Source organism: Sus scrofa, chromosome 12 (genome assembly GCF_000003025.6).
Source record: "Sus scrofa isolate TJ Tabasco breed Duroc chromosome 12, Sscrofa11.1, whole genome shotgun sequence".
Classification (NCBI taxonomy): Eukaryota; Metazoa; Chordata; class Mammalia; order Artiodactyla; family Suidae; genus Sus; species Sus scrofa.
Window position 1 is genome coordinate 47416135 of NC_010454.4, and position 24846 is coordinate 47440980.

Genomic DNA, 24846 nt, shown 5'->3' on the forward strand with positions numbered 1-24846 from the left:
TCCCCTGGCCAGGGCCTCACCCTCGTGAAGGCTCATTGAACGTGAATCACCCCCCAAAGGCCCACCTCCCAATACCACCACGTTGAGGGTTAGGACTCCGGTGAGGGGACACAGACACTCCGTGCATGAATAGGAACCTGCCACGCTCCTGGGATCCTGATCCTCCTTGGGTTTGAAAACATTTGCACCCCCAAGCCTGGCTCAGGGCAGGGGCGAACGACCACTGGTGACCGTGCCTCCCCTCTGCCCGTCTCGCCCCCGCTGCCCTCCGCACGCCTCCCCCACACCACACCCCCCCACCCCTCCACTGAGAGTCCCTGGCATCCTCGCTCGGGCCAGCCTCGCTAACTCTTCCCAGTGGGGCATGCGGCGGCCACTGTCTTGCCTGGTGCTCTTCCTTAGAGGGTGTAGATCCCTTGCACAAAACGCATCCTTTTTGGTCCTTAGGACAAAGCCACAGGGAAGCAGGGCAGGCGAGGCTGTTCCCCAGCCACAGGTGGAGAATGGGGCCCCGTTGAGGAGGTGTGGTCTGCTCGGGTCCCCTACCAGGGAGTCGGGAGCTGGGTCCACAAGGGAGAGTTGCTTTGCCGTGCTGCCCCTGCATCCCTTCAGACCAAAGCATTCCCATCTCGTGCTTCCCTTCCTTGGAGAAACAAGGATATCTTTCTAAAGAACACAGGAGAAGAAGCATCACACTCAATAGTTAAATGTTGAAAACTTGTCTCATAAAGTCTGAAATAAAATCTGCGTATCTTGGGAGTTCCCATTGCGGCTCATCGGTAATGAACCCAACTAGTATCTATGAGGAGGCAGGTTCCATCCCTGGCCTCGCTCAGTGGGTTAAGGATCCGGCATTGTCGTGAGCCGTGGTGTAGGTCGCAGATGCAGCTCAGATCTGGTGTGGCTGTAGCTGTGGTGTAGGCTGGCAGCTCTAGCTCTGATTTGACCCCTAGCCTGGGAACCTCCATATGCCGCAGGTGCGGCCCTAAAAAGACACACACACACACAAGTTCTATGTATCTTTACCACTTCTCTCCAACATTGTACTGGAGGCCTAACCAGTGCAATCAGGCAAGAAAAAGAAATGTATGGCTGGAAAGGACTGGAAAAGAATAGCTGAGACTGTCATTATCCATGAAAACATGATTCTATAGCTAGAAAATCTGAAAGACTCTAAATATCAGTGGATCGTGTTAGTTGGCGAATTTAGCAAAGTGGTTGTATCCGAGTTTAATATATAGACATGAAAATCAGAGCAGGCGTTTCCACTGTGGTGCAACGGGATTGGCTGCGTCTCTGGAGCGCTAGGATGCAGGTTTGACCTCTAGCTGGGCCCAGTGGGTTAATGATCCAGCATTGCCACAGCACACTGCAATTGCAGCTGGGATATGATCCCGGGCACAGGAGCTCCTTACACCGCAGGGTGGCTGGAGAAGAAAAAAGAAAAAGGAAATCAGTACAGACATGATACCTTGGAGATACCGTGGGTTTGGTCCCAGGCCACTGCAGTAAAGCAAATATTGCAATACAGCAAGTCACATGGATGTTTTGGTTTCCTGGTGCATATAAAAGTTATACTTACACTTTACTATAGGCTATTAACTGTGCAATACATAGCATTACGTCTAAAAAAAAAAATCAGTGTACATAACTTAACTTTAAAATGCTCTGTTGCTGAAAGATGCTAACCATTGTCTAAGTCTTCAGCCCGGTGGATTGCTGGTGGAGTCTCGCTCAGTGCGGATGGCTGCTAACTCATCAGGATGTTGGTTGTTGCACACTGGGGTGGCTGTAATAATTTCCTAGAATAAGACGACAGGGATTTTTGCCGCAGTGATTGATTCTTCCTTTCGTGAACTGTTTCTCTGTGGCGCGCACTGCTGTTTGATAGGATTTTACCCCTCATAGAACTTCTTTTAAAATTGGGGTCAGTCCTCTCAAACTCTGCTCCTACTGTATCAACTAAGTTTATGGCATATCCGAAATGCTTTGTTGTCCTTGTACCAGTCTTCACGGCATCCTCCCCAGGAGTAGACTGCATCTCAAGAAACCACTTTCTTAGCTCATCCCTAAGAAGCACCTCCTTACGCATGTTTGATCATGAGATTGCAGCAGTTCAGTCACGTCTGCAAGGTCCGCTTCTAATTCTAGTTCTGTTGCTGCTTCTGCCACATCTGCAGTGAATTCGCCCACTGAAGTCTTGAACTCCTCAAAGTCACCCATGAGGCTTGGAGTCAACTTCTTCCAGATTCCTCTTAATGTTGATATTTTGACCTCTTTCCATGAATCATGAATGTTTCTTTTTTCTTTCTTTTTTGTCTTTTTTTTTTCCTAGGGGTGCACCCTCGGCATATGGAGGTTCCCAGGCTAGGGGTTGAATCAGAGCTATAGCCACCAGCCTACAGCACAGCCACAGCAATGTGGGATCCGAGCCACGTCTGCAACCTGCACCACAGCTCATGGCAACACTGGATCCTTAACCCACTGAGCGAGGCCAGGGATGGAACCCACAACCTTGTGGTTCCTTGTTGGATTCGTTTTTCACTGAGCCACAAGGGAAACTCTGAATCATGAATGTTCTTAATGGCCTCTGAAAGGTGAATCCTTTCCAGAAGGTTTTCCATTGACTTTGCCCAGATCCATCAGAGGAATCACCACCTATGGCAGCTATAGCCTTATGAAATATGTTTTTTAAATAATAAGACTTGAGGAGTTCCTGTTGTGGCTCAACAGTAATGAACCCAACTAGTATCTATGAGGGTGCAGGTTCCACCCCTGGCCTCGCTCAGTGGGTTAAGGATCCGGTGTTGCCATGAGATGTGGCATAAGTAGCAGTTGGAACTCGGATCTGGCGTTGCTGTGGCTGTGGTGTAGGCCTGCCACTGTAGCTCTGATTAGACCCCTAGCCTGGGAACCTCCATATACCATGGGTACAGCCCTAAAAAGACAAAATAAATAAATAAAATAATAAGACTTGAAAGTCAAAATTATCCATGATCCATGGGCTGCAGAATGAATGCTGGTGAGCAGACCTGAAAACTGCATTGGTCTCCTTGTCCATTAGAGCCTTTGGGTGACCAGCTGCGTTGTCAGCAAGCAGTCATATTTTGAAAAGAATGTTTTCTTTCTTTTTTTTTTTTTTTTCGGGGTTGTAGTTCTCAACAGTAGGCTTAAAATGTTGAGTAAACCATGTTGTATGCAGATGCGCTGTCATCCGGGCTTTGCTGTTCCCTTTCGAGAGCACAGAGTAGATTTAGCAGGATTCTGAAGGGCCCTAGGACTTCAGAATAATAAGTGAGCCCTGGCTTCAACTGAAAGCTGCATGAGCCCCTGATAAGAGGGTCAGCCTGTCCTTTGAAGCCTTGAAGCCAGGCATTGACTTCTCCTCTCTGGCTATGGCATCTACTTTCCAACAGAAGCCTGTTTCAACTACACCGAAAATCTCATGTTGGCGTATCCGTTATGACTCAGCGGTAACAAACCCAACTAGTATCCATAGGACGTGGGTTCTATCCCTGGCCTCGCTCAGTGGGTTAAGGATCCAGCGTTGCCATGAGCTGTGGTGCAGGTCACAGATGCAGCTCAGATGCCGCATTGCTGTGGTTGTGGTGTAGGCCGGCAGCTACAGCTCAGATTCGACCCCTAGCCTGGGAACCTCCACACGCTGCAGGTGCGGCCCTAAAGAGACAAAAAGAAAGAAAGAAAGAAAAAGTCCAGTTTGTGACAAAGGGATCATGAATTCGCAGTGGGGAAGAATGGTCTTTTGCATAAATAATTCAAGGTCATTTGGACACGCACATGGACAAAAACGGATCTTGACTTTGACCTCATACTAGGCACAAAAATCAATTACAGATTGATTTTAGATTTACATAGGAAAGGTAAAATAATATTTTGGAGGATAAATGAGTAAACCAACAAATATCAAAGAACACAGAGGTCCCATTTAAGGTGAAGCAGCAGCAGATGTGAGGACCCCAGCTGCAGCCAGATGCCCAACCTGGAACACCCCTCCCTGCTCCCCTGCCCGGTGCCAGCAGTGGCCCCCGCCTGCCCTCACCTCCACGGGGGGAACGGCTCTTCTACCTACTTTCTCAAGATCTTCAGAAGCAGCCTGAATGTTCCCAGGATGTTCCCAGGGCAAAAGTTAGGCACCTAGGGCTGCACCGAGTCTACTCAAGGGGCCCAGGGCCTGTGGGGGCACTTTTACCTCGTTGGGAGCCGACTCAGTTCCGGGCCTGTCCTTGCAAATGAAATTGAATTTCATGAAGGGCTTATCTTTCTGCAGAATTTTTGATCCATTTATTATACAGGGTTTTTTTTTTTTTTTTTTGGTTTTGGGTTTTTTGTTTTGTTTTGTTTTGTTTTGGTCTTTTTAGGGCCACATTTGTGGCCTATGGAAAATTCCCAGGCCTATGCCACAGCCATAGCAACGCCAAGTCCAAGCCGCATCTGCAACCTACACCGCAGCTCACAGCAATGCCAGATCCTTAAGCCACTGAGTGAGGAGGCCAGGGACGGACCCCACATCCTCATGGATACTAGTCAAGCTCATCTCCACTGAGCCACGACAGGAACTCCTCATTCTGCAGCATTTTATTGGCTCCCGACTCTGTGCCAGGCTCTGGAGATACCCAAATGAACCAGGTAGGAGGAAGCCCTGCCCTTATACCATCACTCGTCGTAATATGAGCTTGCGCTGCTCTCACTGTGTGAGACACTATCCTGGGGACTTTTCACATTATTACCTCCTCCAGTCCTGCTACAAACCCTCTGGGCTCAGCATCTTTATCATTCCCCTTTTACAGATGGGGAGACTGAGGCTCAGAGTGGCTAAGTACCTTTCCCAAGACCACCCAGCTAGTCCGTCATAGAGGCAGGATTTGATCCCAAGCAGTCCGGTTCTGAGCATCCTCTCCATTAACCACTGTGTTCCTTCGCCCCCATGGAGCTTCTGGCCGAGAAAGATGAGATGGACCAGACCAAGTAAAGACACCTAATTCTAGAACGTGATAGGCAGAGACATCAAAACTGGGTGTGGGGGAGTTCCCTGGTGGTCTGGTGGTTAGGACCCTGTGCTTCCACCACTGCAGCCCGGGTTCAGTCCCTGGTCTGGGAACCAAGATCTCACATCATGCTGAGGCCTCCCACTGCCCCAGAAAAAAAACCCAAACTGAGGGGGGGGGGCTCTAACAACCAGTGGGAAGGGAGTGGGAAGGCAGTCATTTGGCGGGGGCGGGGATGCACAGCCTGGGCCTCTATGAAGAGGTGACATTTGAACTGAGACTGGGATGAGAAGGGGTCGGATCTGGCAGGAAGTATCCCAGGCAGAGGGAACGGGGGCCTGGAGGAGGCTCAGGGTAGGAAAGAGCACAGCGCAGAAAGGAGGCCGGTGCGGAGGGGGCGGGGGAGGGCATGGCCCCCCCCAAATGACCTTTCACAGCTTTGCAGCCTGGCGCTCGCTGGGCCAGGTGGTGGGGACCGCCCCCGCTGCTCCTTGGATTGACTTGAGTTCTCCCCACATCAGAGGCCATTTTTAAAAGTATTTTTTGACTTGTGTCAAAATGTACCTAACATTTAACCATTTTCATCATTTCGGAGTATGCGGTTCAGGGGCGTTAGGTACATTCATTGCGGTGCGGCCGTCACCACCAGCATCTCCAGAACTTTCTCGTCCTGCGCAGCTGGAACCCGGACCCATAACTCAGTGACTCCCCACTCCCACCCACCCCAGCCCCTGGCACCCCGGTTCAACTTTCTGTCTCTGTGCCTTTGGCTACTCTTGGTACCTCGTAGGAGCCAGTCGTGCAATATCTGTCTTTTTGTGACTGGCTTCTGTCAATGTCAGGTCTGCCAGGCCCGTCCCCGTGGTAGCGTGCGTGAGAACTGCCTTCCTTTTTAAGGCTAAATAATCCTACTGGGTGTGTAACGCATCTTGCCGATCCATTCGTCTGTCCGCGAACACGTGGGTCGCTTCTGCATTTTAGCGCTTGTGAATTGTGCTGCTGTGACGGTGCAGGTCCCTCTGAGACTCCGCTTTCAGTTCTTGCAGGTGTAGACCCAGGAGTGGGGCAGATTGCTGGATCATGGGGTGATTCTGTTGCATTTTCCGAGGACCCGTCATACTTTTTTCCCCAGCAGGTGCATCATTTTACAATCCCACCAAGAGTGCGCCAAGGTTGGGAGCGGGCATTGTTCTGCAGGGCTTCGCTCTCGAATGGGGGTGCAGTGAAAGCCATCTCTGTCCCCTCCTCCCTTTCCAAGCCTAGTGCTCCGTGCCTCTGTCCCTCGGGCGCAGCCACAAAAGCAGCCGCCTCCTTGAGCAACAGCCACTTTGTCTGAGCTGCCTCCACATGGGCCCTGCAATGTCCTTTCTGCTCCTCGACCTAATTCAGATACAGAAGACGTGTGTTGGTGCCTCATTACGAAGATGGATTTTTCATTCAGCTACTGATGTTACCTAAATTCCCGGAAAAAGTCACTTAATTCGTCTGCCCCGAGGGCCCGCTCCGGCTGCTTGGCAGGAATTGACTTGGCTGCTGTTGCCGGGATCCGAGGATCGGACCCGACACCGCGCAGCATCTTGGAACATCTGCCTCGCTCTGGAGTCTGACGAGCAGGATGTCTCCATCAAGGCGTGATTCTTTCTTGCTGCCCTGGTGCCCGCGCCGTGGCTTTCCCTCCCTGACAGCGGCTTCTTTCTTGCCACTTTGTGTGGTTCAGAGCCCTTTCTGGTACCGGTTCTGACACTGACCTTCAGCACAGGGTCGTTAGGACCAAGGCAGGGATCGGGGGAGGCTCCCGGAGTCTCCTGGAGAGGCCAGCGTCATAGTCATTGGCCTCCTGGAGACCCTGCTCTCCAGGAGCTCACTGGTGGTGACAGATAATGCTGTGACAAGTGCTGTAGACACAGATGGCATGGAGTGATCCCAGAATGGAGGGGTGGCAGGGCTGGCACCTGGGAGGTGCTGGAGGCTGCAGAATGGAGCTCACTTTAGCTGAGCCTGGAAGGGTGGATCCCCAGGTGCCAGGGTGGCATGGGGGGCATTTCAGGAGAAAGGGTGGCAGAGGCAGTGCAAGGACCGGTGGGCATTTGGCAGAGCTGGTGGATGTGGGGCAAGGAGCAGGAAAGGGGGTGACGGCACGAGGCAAGCTGAGGGAGGGGAGAATGGAGCGAGGATCCTGAAGGGGCCCTGGGTGCCAGGCTGTTGGCAGCAGAGCCATCAGCGGATGCTGAGCAAGGGCTGCCAGTCAGGTGGGTCTCTGGGAAGCTCTCGTCCAGAGGCAGATTTGGAGGAGAGAATGTGTAGTGGGTTGGAGAGCGCCTGTTGGATGCTGAACTATCCAGTTAAGCAATAACAAAGGGCTGGATTCAGGCAGGAACAACCCGGATGGGGACTCCAAAGACAGTTGCGAGTGAGAAATAACAAAATCGGAGTTCCCGTTGGGGTGCAGTGGAAATGAACCTAACTAGTATCCATGAGGATGTGGGTTCCATCCCTGGCCTTGCTCCGTGGATTAAGGATCCAGCATTGCCGTGAGCTGCAGGGTAGTTTGCAGGTGAGGCTCGGGTTTCCCGTGGCTGTGGCTATGGCTGTGGCTGTGGTGTAGGTTGGCAGCTGCAGCTCCCACTTGACCCCTTGCCTGGGAACTTCATATGCTGCACCCGCCGCCCTTAAAAAAAAAAAAAAAAGAAAAAAAGAGAAGTAACAAAAGCTGCCAGTGATGGAGAGCTCAGCTGGTGCCAGGCCCCTGCCCACTTGTGTATCAGCTCCCCAGGGAGGTCCTGATCCACATTTCCTGGTTCTTGACCAAGAAAGTGTGACGACCCTGTCCCAGCCCATCACCCCCACCCACTGGGAGTGCCAGGCCACTCCGAAGGGAAAAGGGGTCTGACTTCCTTCCCCTCCCTGTCCCCTGTTGTGGGGCCCAGGTGGCTGGTGCCAGGGTGGGTTGCTTGGGCTCCGAAGTATTAAAGAATTTAGTGAGGTGGCATTCTTTTCTTTTCCTGTTGGTTTTCTTTTCTGAGAATTTTGAAAATTAATTTACAGTATTGCTTAGGAGTTAAGAGCCCTGGGTTTGGGCTGCCTGTGTTCCCCTCCTGGCTTGGGCAAGTCACCTCACCTCTCTGGCTCAGTTTTCTGGAAATTGGGAATAATAATAGCACCCATGTCATCGGGTGGTGAGGATGGAAGTGAGTGAGATGTGTGGTAAGCTCTTAGCAACACAGCCTGGTGCAGAGCAATTGCAAAATAATTATAAAAGTCAAACCATACAGAGCATATGAAATATTAACACCCCACCTCACCTCTGGCCTGAGCAGCCTACGCCTTTGTCGTTCTAGATCTTTCTCTCTCCACACGCATGCCAATGTACACAGGTGTATGTGTATACATACCTTTAATGGGACCATATCCTGACTCTGTAATTCCCTTTTTTTTTTTTTTTTTTTGTCTTTTTGCCATTTCTTGGGCCGCTCCCGCGGCATATGGAGGTTCCCAGGCTAGGGGTCGAATCGGAGCTATAGCTGCCAGCCTACACCAGAGCCACAGCAACGCGGGATCCGAGCCGCGTCTGCAACCTACACCACAGCTCACGGCAACGCCGGATCGTTAACCCACTGAGCAAGGGCAGGGACCGAACCCGCAACCTCATGGTTCCTAGTCGGATTCGTTAACCACTGCGCCACGACGGGAACTCCTTTTTTTTTTTTTTTTTTTTTTTTTTTTTTTTTTTTTTTTTAAAGGCTGCACCCTTGGCCATTGGAGATTCCCAGGGTAGGGGTCTAATCGGAGCTGTAGCTGCCAGCCTACACCACAGCCACAGCCACACCAGATCTGAGCCCCGTCCACAACCTACACCACAGCTCACGGCAACGCCGGATCCTTAACTCACTGGGCGAGGCCTGGGATCGAACCTGCATCGTCATGGATAGTAGTCAATTTCCTTTCCACTGAGCCACAGTGGGAACTCACTGTAATTCCCTTTTTTCATCTTTTTCACTTAATAACGTATCAAAGATGTCCCCACCAGGTCTCTACATGGAAATCGAATCCCATCCTTAGCTGTGTGATATAAGGGACTTTTTGCTCTTTCCTGTAGCTCCTTTTCCAGGCTGCTCACACGCCCGCTGGGTGTGGGCAAGACCAGGGTGGGGACAGGGGGCCTGGACCCATCTTCCCTCACTCCAGATAGCCCTCATCCTGCTCCCTGTTAGGCCTGGCTCTCCCTGGTCAGCGTCTCCCCGGAGGGCACAGCTTCTGCATTTCAGCTTCTGCATTTCAGCTTCTGCTGCCTTCTTTTGCTCAGCAGCGTCCCTCTGGCCACATGTCTCACCCATATCTGAAGTCCAGGTGAGGGCACAGGTCCCTGTGTGCATCATAGGACAGATGTAGCCGGGGGAATGGTGGTGCGGAATTGGGGGGCAGTGTTGCCTAAATTCCTATCTGCCTGCTACCCCTGCCCCTGCGCTGAGTGGCCAGGAGTCAGGAGTGCAGGACAGCTCTTCTCTGGGCTCCCCCTGTGACCTGGGTTCACTCTTGGCCTCTTTTGCTCCTTGTGGATGGAAGTGGTTGGAGGGACGGAGGCGAGGCTCTCCCGGGCCATTCGGGACTCTCCTCCTGGGAAGCTCAGGTCAGCCCGGTCTCTGCAGGATCACCGCCCAGAACCTGCTTGCCAGGGACATGCCTGGCCCCCACAGATCAGGGAGCAGCTGCAACTGCAGCCGCAAGCCAAGGCTCGTTTCTCTTGGCCTCCAGAACCCAGCTCTGTTTGTTGTTATTTTAAAGCCATGACAGGTTTGCTTCCCAATTCGCTTTGAATCAGGCTCTGGTTGAGTCTGAGTCTTCTCAGCAGGACAAAGCCAGGATGGGGGTTGCTGTGTGCTTCTGAGAGCCCCCTCTTCTTCTGATGTCCGTGAGGCCATAAGCCCCCACGGCCCCCTGGAGGTCGGTAGGCAAAAGGCAGTGATCATACCCATTTTCCAGATGGAGAAACTGAGGCTCAGAGGGATGGTCCTGGTGGCAGAGCCAAGGCCTTGCAGTTCCTCCTACAGCTCAGAACTGCGCCCTTTGGGAAGTAAAGAGGGCCAAAGACATGCAGGAGACCTCAAAGGATGGAGTTCCCACTGTAGCACAATGGGATCAGCATTGTGCTGATCTGGAACTCTGGGACGCAGGTTCAGTCCCTGGCCTGGCGCAGTGGGTTAAGAATCCGGCATTGCCACAGCTGACCTGGGAACTCCATACGCTGTGGGGTGGCCAAAAAAAGGACAGGGGAAAAAAAGAGGGGGAAGGTGCCATCTGTGCCAGCTGGCCTGGGGTACGAAGGCCATTGGCTAAGCGCCCCCAGCGCTGGGGAAGGGCTCGTGACCCTAATACGAGGGGCTAGCATCCATTGGCAGGTGCGGTGCCCTGGGACCCCTGAGGCAGACTCCCCCTCTCAGAGTTTGTCACACCCCCAGGGTGGCTGAGCAGCAGCTGGACACGCAGGGGAGTTTGTGGCTGTTGCGTTGTGGAGCGGTCGGTGTGAGGCCAGCCCCTCACTGAGTGGGCTTGGGGTGGGGCTGGGGACACTGGCCGGGCTTCTACCCTGGGAGCCCTGTCCGGCACCCCCTCGGGCCCCCTGCCCACCCCCGCGGTGGCTTTTCTCCCAGGTCTGCTCAGGGTGGCTGCGAAAGCAGGAAGGCATCAGGAAGCAGTATTGGCAAACCTGTTTAGCGGCTGTTACCAGAAACGGTTGTTTTGTGCAGCCTCTCGTCCTCGGTTGTGGTAAATAGCAGATAATGACATTTCCAGTCCGAGCCGTGGCCCAGCGCCGCACATGTGGCCCTCACCTCGCCGGCTGCACCCTGCGCCTGCCACCCTTCCGAGGGCCTGCGGTTCTTCACTGCTCTCAGAGGGCCCCTGTTTTTCCAGCTGCGCCGTTTCCCGCACAGCTGTTTGCTGTTCGCTGACCTTAACCGGAGATGGATTTAGCCCGTCCTCCCGTTCCCCCGCCCCCGGGAACCCCTCACCCTCTTCTCTTTGGCCCAGCAGCTCAAGCTTGTTGTCTGGCCGACCCTCTGCATCCAGCCCCAGCCCTGTGGGCATGCTCGGGGGCCCCTCCTGCTCCCCCAGGTCCTGGCCCCCGAGAAGGCCCTTCCTCTTCTTGTCCCCCGCCAGCTCCACCAGAACCCACGTGCTCATGTCCCTCAGCCTCAACAAACATTTATTGAGCACCTACAGTATGCCAGGCCCCAGTCCATGTTCCAGAGTGACCTCAGGGTCAGGTGAGGCCTTGGCCCTCCCGACGCACCTGGTCCGGGGGTGGTGACATCAGCAGTAAACACCCTCTGATCAATATCGAAGCTTCCCTCATCAGGAAGGCCTCTCCCCTCCCTTGAGCTCCTAAGCCTCGGCCAAGGCCGGGTGCTGGCCCTCCTTCTCTGTCCCCTGACGTCCTCCCAAGCTCTGGTCCTGGGTGTCAGCTGTCAGCTGCGGCTGGACAGCTCCGCCCAGGAGTCTGCACACATCACTGTGCCGGCAGCCTCAGAATGAACCAGAGTCCTTTTTCCTCACCTTCCACACCCAGCAAGGAGCTGCGCGTCCAGAAAAAAAGAGCTTCTCCTGAGACTGTGGAGGAGATGTTGACCAGGAGAGAGTGATTGAATACATGTTTTCAGCAAAGGCGCTTTTTCGGAAACCCAGATCTATCTGCCCGTGTCCCTCCCTCCTTAAAAGCCACCATCGGCCCCCAGATATCTGCAGAATCCCAGCCTCACAGCACATGGTGTTTGTCAGTCAGCCCTTCCCTCGCCTCCTAGCCAACCACCTGCCAGGTATCTGCTAAACTTGGGGATTTAAACACAGTGAATGTCCATTTTCTAGAGGGGCTCAGTCATGGGAGAGACAAGTTCTGTAGGATGCAGTTAACACCCCTCTAGAGATGTCAGCCCATATGGGGAGCACACAGGAGGAAGTAACTCATGCTTCCCCTGAGAGGGAAATCGAGGAAGGCGTCACGGAGGAAGAGACATTTGACTCGTTCCTGAAGGATGCATAGGAGTTTGCTAGCCATGAGGCACAGCCTGGGCAAGACCATGGAGGTATGGAAGTGCCTAGAGTGTTGCCAGAATACTGGGAGGCTTTGGGGGCTGGAGTGGTGGGCTTGTCGAGGCTGGAGAGTTAGCAGCCCAAGAGGAAGGTTCTTAAGTAGGTGTGCATCCACTGTCTTATCTCTGTGCCCTCAGCCCGTGAGCCTTGCCGTGTTCTCCGCCTAGTCAGGACCCAGTAACAGCAGGACCTCAGAAGGTATTTGCTGAATGCTCTTGACATCATTGGCCCAACCTGCGGCTAAGTTGCTGTCCCCCAAATTCTAGGAGGTGGGATGGTGAAGGTTCTCAGGAGGCCCCAACCTCACCTTCCCACAGAGACTTCAGACTTTCAAAAATAGGCCTGCGACTTCAGTGTCTTTAGGGGCCGGCCCCCAGGCTGGTCACCATAGAATTTTTGAGCTAGGGTCTGCCCAGCACCCCTGGCCAAGGGCTCCTTGCCTGGCCCCCTCTCCAAGATGCGACTTTGTGGCGGCCACAGAGGAGCCAGGCTCACCTGTAGCCCTCACTAGGGCACTGCTGAGAGGGGCAGGGTATTTTCAGGACACTGGATATGTGCACCAAAAAACCGCAATGATCCAGCCTCTCCCTTGCCTGTGGCTCTGAGATCCAAGAGCCAGACTCCTGTAACAGAACCCGGGCCAGGTGGCTACCAGGTGGCAGGCACGCCTCTGGGTGAGAAATTGCCTGTGGGAGGCCCCGGCCCAGTGCCTCGGGAAAACAGAGGGGGGTTATGCAACCAGAGCCTGGCTGGGGGAGGCCAGAGCCGGCTCTCTCTGGGCCTTTAATTCCCTGAGTTCACGTTCCCAGGCTGGCCAGGGTCTGTCTCAGCAAGCGGGCCACCATGTCTGCAGACGGCTGCTGTCTCAAGCAGAGCCCCGTCCACTTCCTCTCTCTCAGTGGCATCCATTCCTGGGCCCCGTTAGCATCCTTTTCAACTAGCGTGCGGGTCATAGAGGGCGTGGGTTAGAGGCAAGACCCCAGCCCGGCCCCCCAGTTGCTGTCCCTGCGTGACCCTGGATAGACTGCCCGCGCTGTCTGCCCCAGTGCGTCATTGCTGAGTGACTAATCCGTGGGAAGCGTTCCTGCCGTGCCCAGCACACAGGACGTGTTATGTAAGCTCTTGCTTTTGTGACGATGAACCTGGGTCCCCATCCTGGCTCTGCCACCACCTGGTGACATACACTTAGCCAAGCCACCCAAGATCTCTGGGCTTCTGATCCATCATCCGAGATGTTCAGATCCTAACACCTCCCTTCCGGGGCTGTTGTGAACATGAAGGAGATTAAATGTGATGATGATACTGTGTGTTCAGCGCTGTGCTCAGTGCCACGCGTGGACTAAGTGCTCAGTATATGGTGACTACAGGCATTATTCTGAGCTGTAGCTCTAAGTAAGCGCGCGACAGGGAGCATGAGTCTGGGAGCTGCCTCCTCCACGGCCACCCTCCCGCCCCCTCCCGGGCCTCCTCTGCCCCGACTCCCTCCCAGCCAGAGTGCCCCGGCCGGCATGTGACCTGGTGGCATGGGGGTCCTGGGAGACCGCTGGCCCGAGTGTCATCCCCCAGGGAGGCAGATGGAGCCACATGGACCTGCAGCCCTGCGGCTGGAGGGCTTGTCGAGCTCAGCCGTTGCCCCGGCCCTGTCGGTTTCAGGATTGAGGCGTTCTGTCCCTTTGGGCTGGAAGGAATCAGTGAGGCCTCCAGGAATCCAGTTCCTGAAGGACCGGTGGGAGCCAGGCGGCAGGGAGCGGGCAGTGTTCAGAGCTTAGGCAGCCCCGAGGTGCTGAGGGCCTCTGCCCACCCCAGGCTTCCTCCCTGGACAGGTGGCCTCAGAGACCAGGGGCCGGGGAGATTTTCAGTGGGTTGTGTCTGAGAACCTCCGATAGAACTGTTTCCTTACATCCATTGATTTCTTTATCATTATTATTGCCTTTTGTGTTTTTTTTTTTTTTCAGGACCACACCCACGGCATATGGAGGCTCCCAGGCTAGGGGTCCAATAGGAGCTACAGCTGCTGGCCTACCCCACAGCCACAGCAACTGGGATCTGAGCCGTGTCTGCGACCTACGCCGCAGCTCACGGCAGCACTGGATCCTTAACCCACTGCGCAAGGCCAGGGATCGAACCCGTGTCCTCATGGATACTAGTCAGATTTGTTAACCACTGAGCCACGACAGGAACGCCTGTTATTATTATTGATGTATAGTTGGTGTACCGTGTTTCACGAGTATAGCAAAGTGTTGAGTTATATATGTATATGTCCTGTTTTGGATTCTTTTCCATTACAGGTTTTTATAAGCCATTGAGTAGAGTTCCCCGTCATTTATCTGCGTGCGTCTGCTAATCCCAATCCTAGCATGTCCCTGCCCCCTTTCTGTGGCTGACACACTGATTTCTATCCTCACACACACCCCGGGGACAGTCGGCTATTGCCTGTCCCCGCACAAGGCCCCATGAAACCCAAGGTCCCCTTCGGTGTCTTTTAGGGACGAGTGCGGAGCCCCCCACCCGGCCGCCTGTCCAGGCCCCTCCATCAAGACTTGGGAGCAGCGTGGCTTAGCTTTTCAAAACCCAGGCTCCCTTCTGATAAATGTGGAAACTGTTCCTGCTTTGTCCTGCTGTTCGAAATTTCAGAATGACATTGTATGTTTGAAAACACACGAGCCCACTGTGGAAGGTGCTTTTCTCTTTCCGAGTGTCCTGTCCTCGGCCCTGGAAGGTCTGACACGCCTTCAAAGGAGAGGGACCCCCGGTAGAGTCACAGATGGGGGGGCCGTGGCAGGACACGTGAGCACGTGCCGGGAGGGGCCCGCCGCAGCCTCGGGGGCCACACTGGGCCTTTTGTCTGAGACCAGCCGGCTCGAGGAACCGTGCCTGCCTGTCGCATCCAGCCCGTTGTCCCTTCCACGTTTTGTGCTTGTCTCCCCTCCTCTCGGTGTCTTTGTCGTTGCTCTTCAGTCTTGGCAAAACTTAGGGCTCCGTCCACGCGGGCCGGCGTTTGAATGTCTCTCCCCGCCCCCCCGCCCCCGAGGGGCTGTCGTGGGCCCTTCTCGACCCCACGCTGAGCGCAGATCACACGCCCACCGTATCCCGCACAGATGCTGCTGAACGAAGGAGTGAAGGCCCGGAGACCCGGGGCCGTGTCTCACGGGGTCCCCCTTTGATCGTACGTTGTCAGATGGGCTCCCTCTCGGCTTCAGAGTCACTGTCTCCCTTCCTTTGCCCAAACTGTCGCTTGCAGCCTCGGCTGCCTCCACTCACTCTCCGGTCCCCGACCCTGCATGTCCCCAGGGGCCAAGACAGCCCAAATCTCTGTTTCCTGTGTATGACTGGAAAAGAGGCAGAAGCCAAGCACGGCGTCTCTGGTTGTTGCTGTTGTTTGTTTTCTTTCTTGGCCGCCCCATGGCCCACGGAGCCCCTGGGCCAGGGGTCAGATCGGAGCCGCGGTTGCCACCTCACCCGCAGCGTTTGGATCCTTTCCCCACCATGTCAGGCCAGGGGTCGAACCTGTGGCCCAGCGCTCCCAAGACGCTGCTGATCCCGTTGTGCCGCAGCGGGAACTCTGAGTCTCCATGTTGAGAATGATGCTGAGGAGAACCAGGACCAGGAAGGGCTAACAGGGGCGGGTGGGAGTGGAGAGGCAGCTTCATCCTGCCCGAAGCACCCAGGCCCCCGTCCCAGAAGCGGTGTACGCGGTCCGCCGTTCAGACGCACAGTGCACCCAGGCCCCCATCGGACCTGCAGTGGGACGCGAGCACAGGCTTGATCCACAGCCACCTCCAAGGCATGATTTCTTATTCTGCTCTCGTGAATGTTCGTCTAGAGCTTCTCCCATTGCCTTTTTCCCCCTTCAAGACGCCGAGTTGACTGTAGCGAGTGGCAGGTGGAGGGAGGGGGTGTTTTGGAAGCTAATCCTGAAATCGGCAGTGCTGCTGTTCGGCTGGGAGAGGTGGCTGGCCGCTGGGGGCTGCTGGGGTTAGCAGGTGGTCCTCGCTCAGAGGAGGTGCCGCAGCCTTCCAGAGGCCTGCGGGAGGTGGAGGCCCAGCCCTGCATGGGTCCATTCACCTGCCCCCCCACTCCCCCGCAGCCGGGATGGAGGAAGGCTGACCCTAGGGAGGAAGCACAGAGGGACTTGTCTTCCTTCTGAAATTCTTCTCTGGACGCCTTCTGGCTTCTGTCTCAGACCAAGCAGCAGGTGGCTGGCATTCTTGACTGTGCGTCATTGGGCCCTGGTGACTCAGTATTGGCGGCAGGATGGGCTCCGGTCAGCACGCCCTCAGCCCTGCTGGTCCCCTGGCCGTGTCCCAGTGAACAGAACAAGGACCTGGCTCTTCCCTCCATCACCTGAGGTTTGACCTTGTCTGGAGTTCGGGGTGGGGGTAGGGAGCCCACCCTGCCTTCCCTTGAGCCGCTGGGAGAAGATGAAGGCTTGGCTGAGTCTCTTGTCTGGGCAGAAACCTGGGGGCTCAGACAGCACGGGGTTCACATCCCAGCTCCCCGTGGTCAAGTTATTAGCCTCAAGCCCTGGATTCCTCGTTTATGAAACTAGGACAATAATACCACTTCCTAGGGTGATTATGAAAACTAAATGAGATTCTACATAAAACAGCTAGCTGGGTGCATGCTGCAGCATCAGTGCTCAATACAGTATATAAATATTTCTAATAGGTACACCACGATCTAAAGGAGTTAAAGTCATTTGGCAGCAGAACCTGGGTTTCAGATCCTGAGTCTCTCTACAGCAAGGAGGCCATTTCTAGCCCCTGCACCCCCTGCCCACCAGGGCTGGTGGTGCATCTCCGAGCCCGGCTGATGCTGTCTCAGGGTTGAGCAGGGCTGAGCCTGTGATCAGGGGGGGCAGAGGGAACCATTGACATCATCTGTGGGGGTCTGGTTGGGGGAAGCTGGTGCCAGGGCTGACTATCTGCCTTTGAGCCACACTTTAATAAATCCTGTCTCCCTTTGACTTGGGTGTATGCTTTCGGCTTCTTTAATCCATCCTGACCCACAAAATCCAGATCTGGTCCAAAAAACGAAGTTGAGGAGTTCTCATTGTGACTCAGCAGGTGAAGAACCTGACTGGTATCCATAAGGATGCAGGTTCGATCCCTGGCCTCCCTCAGTGGGTTAAGGATCCGGTATTGCCGCAAGCTGCGGCGTAGGTCGAGGATGCAGCTCGGATCTGGCGTTGCTGTGGCTGTGGTGTAGGCCAGCAGCCGCATCTCCAGTTCCACCCCTAGCCTGGGAACTTCCATATGCTGCAGCAAGTGCAACCCTAAAAAGACAAAACAATGAACTTGAGATAAGCGGTTTCCCAAAACATTTAGCACAAGCTCCCTTTGAACCAGGAATCCTGCTCACCCATTTAAAATGGATTTTGACTTAGCACAGTTTGATTTACATTTCGGCCGGTCTCCTTCCAGGTATTTTGCTGTGCATCTTTCACAGAGAGCCACAGGCACAAACCCATATTTATGTGGAAGAGAATCAGACCAGGCTTTCTGCTTGTAACGTGGTTTTTAAACTTAATTTCTTGGCGTCCTTGGCCATGTCAGTAAATATGCAGTTCCATTGTGATTACTACCACTTTTTCCGTTTACGTGGTCATCATTTTTATGGCCACGCACCTTGCTCCAAAAGACAGATTTTTCTTGGGTGAAGATTTCGCATTCTAGTCTCAGGAGTGCACTGGGTGGCGTGAAACGCACACCTCTGGGCTGACCTCTTCACGCTGCTTCATGCTAGTGCTGTGATTGTCTGGACCTAGCGTGTCCTTCCCCGGCTTCCCTGGGGCGGTGGGGTGGGGGTGGGCCACTCCACGAGCATCCCTGGCGCCTGGTGCCCCATGAGATTCCGTCTCACCTACAAGGGGCAGTTGGTGAGGACTCTGGGGCAAGACCTTTTCCCGAGGACTTCTGCTTGTTCATCAGCTCCTCTGCTTGAGGGGAGCCTCGTTAAGGGCAAAGGGTTAACGAGGTTCATCCTCGTTCATCCTCCTCGCTCCCACAATGGTGCCTCCTCTCCAGTGTTGAATAAATGCTCGTTGAGTCGAAGCAACCAATATTTTCGAATTAACTGTCTCCATGACTCATTCCTGCAGCACAGCGTATGTTTTCCTGGCCTCCTTGTATGGAACATTTGAGCCCAATTTCATCTTTTTGTGGTTGGCTGAGCGTCGGGAAACCGCGTTCTGAGTGATGGATGATGATACAGCAAAGCCTTCAGGGCCTGTGAGGGGGTGTGGCTGATTCCCGGGTACTAAGTGCTCTGGGGGGGCCATTTCCAAGGGCTGCAAGCATCCCCCCGCCCCGCACGGGTACCGCACCCGCTCTCATCGGCGGCATCTTGGGATCCCTGCCACGAAGCATGGGGAGCTCTGCATGAATGGGATCAGAGGCTCACGATGAGGTAAAGGCTGGCCTAGGAGGGAGGAGCCCCAGCTCTGTGGTCCCCCAGACCTTGTCCTGCCTCTGACTCTGGCCCAGAGTCAGAGAAGTGGAAGGCGGTGATGTTGGATGGTGAGGTCGAGGTCCCAGGGAGTCTTGGGGTGACCAACGTGGCCTGGAGAAGGAGGAAGTGGAGGCCAGCCCCCACTGACCTTGGATCAAGTCTCTGTGCACACAGGTGGGCTTTCGGATGCCCCCTGGGGAGGCAGGCAGGAGAGGTCACAGGGAGGGTGGGACATGCATCTCTGTCCCCCCAAACCCTTAGCGAAGGACCTCAGTGTCATTTCCTCTGTGGCCAGGCCAGCCGGGATTCAGGCCCCACAGGCTAAGAGGGAGCCCACCAGGCAGCCATCCTGTGACTTCCTGGATGCTCCATCTTCACCCCAGACCAGGCTTCCCCCTGTCTGATGTCCAGTCACCCCAACAGTCAGCATCACTCGGTGTAGGTGGGACACCCCCGCCCCCTGCTCCGAGTGAGTGTTACCTGTGTCTGTGCCCCCTCCCCTCCCCACCCCCAGCCACCAGCAGATGGGCACATTCCAGAAGGGACAATATCTTGCCTTCTCGGCTGTACTGTTACAAGTAACTCTCATTTGTTCATTCATTTATTCCACAAAAAATCATTGTGCCAGATTCTGGAAATAGGAAGGTGAACAGAAACAGATATGGCCTTGCCCTCTGGGAGTCGACAACCTTGTAGGGAAAGTGGGGTTAGACAGCCACACGGGTAGGCTCTGCGGGTGGAGGAGAGGAGGCAGCAGCCTGTTAGGAAAGCTCCAACTGGGCAAGAAATCAGGGAAGGCGTCCCTGAAGAAGTGGTGCTTTTGCTAAAGTCCGAAGGCTGCAGAGACACATAAGGATCAAGTGCATCTGAGACAGAGCAGCACACCCCAAGGTCTGATGGCAGAAAAGCAGATTGGGGACCAGAGACTAAAGTCAGGCAGACGTGGCTGGGGCTGGGAGAGCAGAGAGCGGGGCGCTGGGTAGAGGGAGAGTGGCGTGAGCTGAGACCACAAGGATGTAGGTCTGGCCTGCGCAGGCCTCACGCACCATGTGGGAGGGGGCGGCCTTCATCCAGAAAGTCTCTGGAGGCTCTTCAACCGGCTAGGATGGGAGGTAGGACATGATTCGATTTGCATCCTGAAAAGACCACTCTGGGAGTTCCCGTCACGGTGCAGTGGTTAATGAATCCAACTAGGAACCATGAGGTTGCGGGTTTGATCCCTGCCCTTGCTCAGTGGGTTAAGGATCCGGTGTTGCTGTGAGCTGTGGTGTAGGTCATAGACGTGGCTCGGATCCTGCACTGCTGTGGCTCTGGCGTAGGCCGGTGGCTACAGCTCCGATTAGACCCCTAGCCTGGGAACCTCCATATGCCGCGGGAGCGGCCCAAGAAATGGCAAAAAGACAAAAAAAAAAAAAAAAGAAAAAGAAAAGACCACTCTGGCTTCCATGGCAGGAACCAACTGGAGGCTGGCCAAAGTGGGGCGGGGCTGTGGGGCCAGCCCAGAGACGGCGGTGTGGACGGGGAGAGGGGCGGAAGGGCCCTGGCAGTTGGAGTGAGACTTAGGGTTCTTGGAGATAGGTTGTTCAGGTGGGCCTGAGAGAGAGGAGGGTCGAGGATGATTCTGGGGTTTCAGCTGATGTAACCGATGGGTGTGGCATGGTTCCCTGAGTCAGCTGGTTGTTGCCTGCTCCTTACCGTGTCCTGTGCTGGGCACAGTCGGGAATCACCTTCCTGGAACTTCCCCACTATGGCATAAGCCTGCCTCTCACCACCATTTTAAGGCCAAGGAAATGAAGTTCAGAGAAAATTAGTAACAGGTCCGAGGTTGCATCTCAATGGCAGGTGCAAAGGTCACTTGTGGTGCAGCCGGTGAAGGATCCGGCATTGTCACTCTAGTGACTTGGGTCACTGCTGTGGCACGGGTTCAGTCCCTGGTCCGGGATCTTCCACATGCCATGGATACGGCCAAAAAACATAACAAACAAAAAGTAAAAGGCAGGTGCATGTCACAGGTGCTACACCCTGAGTCACCGCCTCTCCCGTGCATGCTCGAACCTGGGATGTAAGTTTTCAAAAGGAATGCATGGAGCATCTGAGTCAGGCCCAGAAGCTAGACTTGGTTTGTTTCACATTCAAGTCGCTGTTCCCGGCTGCAAGAAGCAAGAGGCAGCCAAGCCTGGGAAGCCAGTGCTTACACGCCGGGGGCAATTCCGCTCAGTGGAAGCCCGCTCGGCAGGGAAGCAAAGCGGCCACCCCCAGGCCCAGCCGTCCTCCACACGGCTGGGCAGTGTTCCCTTTGCCCTGAGCTGATGGTGCACCTGGCTCACGCTCTCTCTCACTGGCTTTGAAAAATACTACTTACTTGGAGTTCCCGTCGCGGCTCAGCTGAATCAAATCTGACTAGTATCCATGAGGACGCAGGTTCAATCCCTGGCCTCGCTCAGTGGGTTAAGGATCCAGCATTGCCGTGAGCTGTGGTGTAGGTCACAGATCAGGCTCGGATCTCGTGTTGCTGTGGCTGTGGTGTAGGCCGGTGGCTACAGCTCCAATTCAACCCCTAGCCTGGGAGCCTCCATGTGCTGCAAGAGTTCAGCCCTTAAAAAAAAAAAAAAAAATACTACCTACTTAATTTTCTTTGTTGGAACCTGGGAACAAAGACCAAACCCATAAGGGGAAAAGGCTTGTTATTCTCTTGTTATTCTCTTATTGATCGAGATTTGGTAGCAGCAAGTATGTATTCTTTAAACTGGGGCATGTTCTCTTTCCGCTGGCCCGGATTCCCCAGCCAGAGACGCTGCAGGTGCATAAAGACAACCAAGAGATGGCAGAACTGCCCTGGGTTCCACCCATGAGGGCTCATAGCCTGAAAACGGGGCCGCCTATGGGCTCAGGAGGGTACCCTGTCGTGCCACCTGCTCCCAGCACCCCGCAGGGGAAGGGGGAGGAAGGAACAGGTGGGGGATACCACCCACCCCTCCCCCACCAAGCTGACCAGCCTTTGACCCAGCCTCTGGAGGGCGACTGGTCCACACGGCTCCTGCCCCCAGGTCAGGTGGTTCTGTGTGCCGTGCTCTGTGGGTAGAAGACAGGACGCAGCTTTCAGGTGCTATCCCCTGGTTTCTCTCCCTGCCCAGATGATCAATCAGACACTATTTATCAAAGGCAGGTGCACGCCCAGCCTTCAAACCCCGCTTAAATGTCACTTCTACAAGGCAGCCAGACATACCCCTTGGCCTGGGCAGGCAGGCAGGCTGACCAGGGACTGAGCCTTGCCTGCCTTCCCAAGGCAGGGCTGTGTCCCACATGGGTGCTCGGCTCTCCTGAGCTCTGGAAGAAGGGGTCACCCAAATCCTGATTGTCGCTACCTTCCCGCGGGACCACGGGCAAGTCTTCAGCATCCCTGAGCTCCAGTTTCTTCATCCATATAATGGACATCATGACAACCGCCTCCTTCACACTCTGTTGCCAGGGTGATAGGGTCTGGTGCTCAATAAATGGGAGCAGCTGGACTTCTCTCCTGATTCCAGCACCATCGTCTCATTCAGCCACCTCAGGAGAGGGCAGGGCATGCTGCGAGCTTGGAGGGCAAGCTGTCATCGAACCCTACAAGCGTGTGGAAAATGCAGGAGGAAAACCTTGCCTCTAAGATGGCTCCACTCACTTTCCCACGTGCGCTGTCTACACGGGATCGTGGGAAAGAGCAGAGACCACAGCCGACTGGCTTCAGCCCCTCCTTCCTCGCTTTACCCCATGGGGGAGGGGTGTGTTTATGGAGGCCCATCTTTTTTTTTCCTTTTCAGGGCTGCACCCATGGCACGTGGAAGTTCCCAGGCTAGGGATAGAAATGGGATTGCAGCCACCGGCCTACGCCACAGCAATGCAGGATCCAAGCCACATCTGTGACCTACACCACAGCTCAGGGCAATGCCAGATCCTTAACCCAATGAGCGAAGTGAGGGATTGAATCTGCATCCTCATGGATACTAGCTGGGTTCGTTCCACTGAGCCACGACAGGCACTCACGGGAGGCCCATCTTATGGGCTTATGGGGACCCCTGTCCCAGAGATAGAAGGGTTGGGGTGAAAGGCAGCCCTAGTGAGAGGGGCAGCCTCCAGACCAGGTCAGGGATGACAGCTTTGGGCTGCATGGGGACAGGCTGCTGGTCCTCTGATAGGCTAAGCCCCAGACTGGCACAGAAGTGGCCGTGCTCCTTCCCCCTTCGAGGGACCCTGGGAGCTGAGAGAGAGCGGCAGGGCCGGCCGGGAGCAGCCCAGCAGCACCCAGGGCCCCTTCCCAGACGTACTGCACTTCCCAAGATCCGAAGCCTGGGGCCTTCGAGAGAGCTGGGCCGAAACAGCTCTGGGATGGACTTTCCCGACCACCCAGAGGGACAGGACCTGGGAGCAGATGACGGTGTGTTTGGAGAGCTCAAAGACAAGTGACATTTATTGTACCTGAGTGTCGAATGGAAGCAAATGCACACCCCCCCGCGAATGGATCATAGCTTCCCTTCTGCCAACGACTGGCTCCCCGCTTCCTCCAGCTCAGCCGCCCAATCAGGCGGTGACAACAGGCTCTGGGAAGCCAAGTTGGTGACATTTCCCTCTCTGCAGAGAGGTGTGCTCCTTGCTCAGTTGGCAGCCTGCAGAAAAGGCCAGGCAACAGATCCAGCCTTCCCTCAGAAGGGGGAGGCTGGGAAGATTCCCCAGCCCCCAGCCCCTGACCCGCAGAGAAATGGATTAGACTGGTCTCTAAGGAAGGTGGGCGGGGCTGGGATCAGGGTTAGCCAGGAGCAAGGCTCAGCCCCACCGGGTTTCCCCTCTGCCTCCGGGGGCGTTTCATCTGGCTTTTCTCACCCCTGCTTGTGGCTGTGCGTTTCAGGGAAGCAAAATACGGATTTAGAAGCTATGAGCTTAAGCATCCCTGCAGAAGGAACAACACTGCAGCAAGTAGGTTCTGGCGACTGCTGCGTCCGGAGGCAGTTACGGAGCGAGCGGCTCTGGAGGCAGACCTGAGTCCACTGCTTACTTGCTGTGTGAACTTGAGCAAATTCTCGAGGCCTGTAAAATGGGCCTCGTAACTATGGAATAGGGTTCCGGGGACTGTTAGATGAAGGGGCTTGGCCCCAAGGAAGCGCTCAAGCTGTGGCTGGTATTTCTCACTGTATGTATCATCATCTCACTTTGTGAGGCACACAAGGGAGTGTTTTGCATGGTTGTAGGTTTCCTTTATTGAATAACATCGCTTCCTGCCCATATTTCCTGGGACCGGCACAGGAATCGTATCATATTCAGCCGTGTTTGCCTGGATCTGCCTCTGGTATAGGGTGTTTGGGTGGTTTCCAGTTCTTTGCTATTGACAGGAATGCAGCTGTGACTCTCAGCAAGCTTTTTTTTTTTTTTTTTTTTTTTGATGTGATCCCAACCGACGTGCTTGTGGGGGTGAATTTATACCACAGAGATCCGTGCATGGGCACATCTGTGGTGCCCCCAAGCCAGCTACGGGCTGCAGATGATCTGCACACTTTGGGTTATGGGCTCTTGTGGCCCGAAGCCAAGGCGCCTCCTCGGAAGATGCCAAAGGGCTCCCTGGTGCCGTGTTCCCAGCCCCTCGGCTAAGGAAGCGGCTGAGTGTTTACATTCCCGTGTCCTCTCTCTTGTAGAAAGTCTGCACCAAATGTGGGATCGAGGCCTCCCCCGGCCAGAAGCGGCCCCTGTGGCTGTGTAAGATCTGCAGTGAGCAGAGAGAGGTAGGGTACCCAGGGCCCCGGGGTGGGGGCGGGGGGCTGGGGTGGGCGTGGGGCCTGCTTGAACCGGGGGCCATTCATGGTCGGTCGCCGAGGGGGTGTCTCAGAAGGGCACGGAGGGCCGGGCTGGGGCAGCCGGGACAAGGCTGCAGAGGGGCAGCTGGTTGGCTTGCCCGTTCCCCACTGCACGGCTGGCAGTGGGCTGTGGTTCTGCTATGCCCTGGGCCCGTGGTTTCAGTGGGGAGCCCCTTGCACTGGGTGTCGGTGCAGGCAGCGTTTTGGGGGGGCTCTGAGGATAATCGCAGAAACGGCTGCTCCAGGTTGAAGGTTTCCTACGCGCCGAGCACGGTGCCAAGTTCTGTACACATGTGAATTCCTTTCACCCTTAGACAGCCCCATAGGTGGGTGCTATTCTTATGCCCTTTTACTGATGGGAAGTGGAGACACGAGAGGTTAAGCATCTTGTGGGCGCCCAGCTAGTCAGCGGGGAGGGGTTCGGAACTAACTAACACAGCCAGGGTCGGCTGGGATGGCACCACCCCCAAAGTCCTTTCTGG

General features: G+C 55.0%; 1 protein-coding gene across 15 annotated transcripts in view; it reads left to right on the forward strand.

The window, feature by feature from the left end:
• Window positions 1–24846, forward strand: part of RPH3AL (rabphilin 3A like (without C2 domains)) — a 175400-nt gene that overhangs the window by 93630 nt on the left and 56924 nt on the right. For 12 of the 15 annotated variants that reach the window (XR_002337295.1, XM_021067542.1, XM_021067539.1 and 9 more), the window contains one exon: window positions 24206–24292. The exons of the other annotated variants lie outside the window; for them this stretch is intronic. Coding sequence is in view for 11 of the 12 variants with exons in the window: in XM_021067542.1 (XP_020923201.1) it covers window positions 24206–24292 (87 nt within the window). In the remaining variant the exon portion in view is untranslated. The remainder of the gene's footprint in view (window positions 1–24205; window positions 24293–24846) is intronic. 15 annotated transcript variants of the gene reach the window in all.